The sequence below is a fragment of the Sinocyclocheilus grahami genome, unplaced genomic scaffold, assembly GCF_001515645.1.
Source record: "Sinocyclocheilus grahami isolate Dianchi unplaced genomic scaffold, SAMN03320097.WGS_v1.1 scaffold694.1, whole genome shotgun sequence".
Classification (NCBI taxonomy): Eukaryota; Metazoa; Chordata; class Actinopteri; order Cypriniformes; family Cyprinidae; genus Sinocyclocheilus; species Sinocyclocheilus grahami.
The window spans coordinates 580101-581293 of record NW_015505873.1 but is presented as its reverse complement, the minus strand read 5'-3'; the positions used below and the strand labels follow the sequence as shown (position 1 = coordinate 581293).

Sequence of the window (1193 nt, the reverse complement as noted above, 5' to 3'; positions counted from 1 at the left end):
GTAAAACAATGTCACGTAAAGTCACAGTTACAGTGGTGTGAAAACGTTTTCCTGTTTTTTTTATTTTTTGCATATTTGTCACACTTGAATGATTCAGATCATCAAACAAATTTTAATATTACACAAAGTTAACCCGAGTAAATACAAAATGCAGTTTTGAAACAATTATTTCATTTATTTAAGGAAAAAAGCTGTCCAAACCTGCCTGGCCCTATATATATATAAAATAAGGTAATTGCAACTTTTTATCTCACAATTGGTGTTTATATTTCATAGTCTGCGATCACTGCGTGGAGGTGAGACGAGCGCCATGACATCAGCTGCTAAATCATGAATAAAATTAAGATATATTAGGGCTATCAACATTAACACGTTAATTGTGCATTTATTTATTTATTTTCAGTTTAACGAAGAGCTGCACGATTAATCGTTAAAAGATTGTGATCTCGATTCAAACACTCACACGATCCCATGACAGCGATTCGCTTGTGTCTATTAAACCTTTGAATAAGTCTTACAGGAACATTCAGATCTGTGTTCGCGCTGCCGCTGACAGAGAGAGCAGTTAGCATGTTTAGGTAAGAAACCGCTTCACAAACAGTCTTTTCAACTACACAGCATTATTACTGTCTTACAGACATTTGTATAATCACAGAAATACTGAGGTGAAAGTTTATAGTTCAGATATAAACACTGATGTCTATGGAAGCGATCAAAATAGAGCAAGTCATCTTCTGAAAGTAACTGGCGCTTCAAATAACGTTTGTGTCGATTGCATCGTTTCTCCACTAGGTGGCGACAAGTGACTGTTAAAAATGTGTTTGTCATTGAATCGTTCATTCAAGAGATTCGTTCAAAAACACTGATTCATCCAGTAATGAAACAAGTGAAGTAGCCTATTTATGAGTCATTGAATCATTCATTCAAGAGATTCGTTCAAAAACGCTGATTCATACAGTAATGAAACAAGTGAAGTAGCCTATTTATGAGTCATTGAGTCATTCATTCAAGAGATTCGTTCATAAACACTGATTCATCCAGTAATGAAACAAGTGAAGTAGCCTATTTATGAGTCATTGAGTCATTCATTCAAGAGATTCGTTCATAAACACTGATTCATCCAGTAATGAAACAAGTGAAGTAGCCTATTTATGAGTCATTGAATCATTCATTCAAGAGATTCGTTCAAAAAC

General features: G+C 34.5%; 1 protein-coding gene across 1 annotated transcript in view; it reads left to right on the top strand.

Annotated features, from left to right (window-relative positions):
* Positions 1-276: 276 nt before the first annotated feature.
* LOC107559657 (probable palmitoyltransferase ZDHHC8) overlaps positions 277-1193 on the top strand; it is a gene marked incomplete at its 5' end in the record, with an annotated part of 13592 nt that continues 12675 nt past the window's right edge. Inside the window, one exon of the mRNA XM_016243555.1 lies at positions 277-296. Coding sequence (XP_016099041.1) covers positions 277-296 — 20 coding nt within the window. The remainder of the gene's footprint in view (positions 297-1193) is intronic.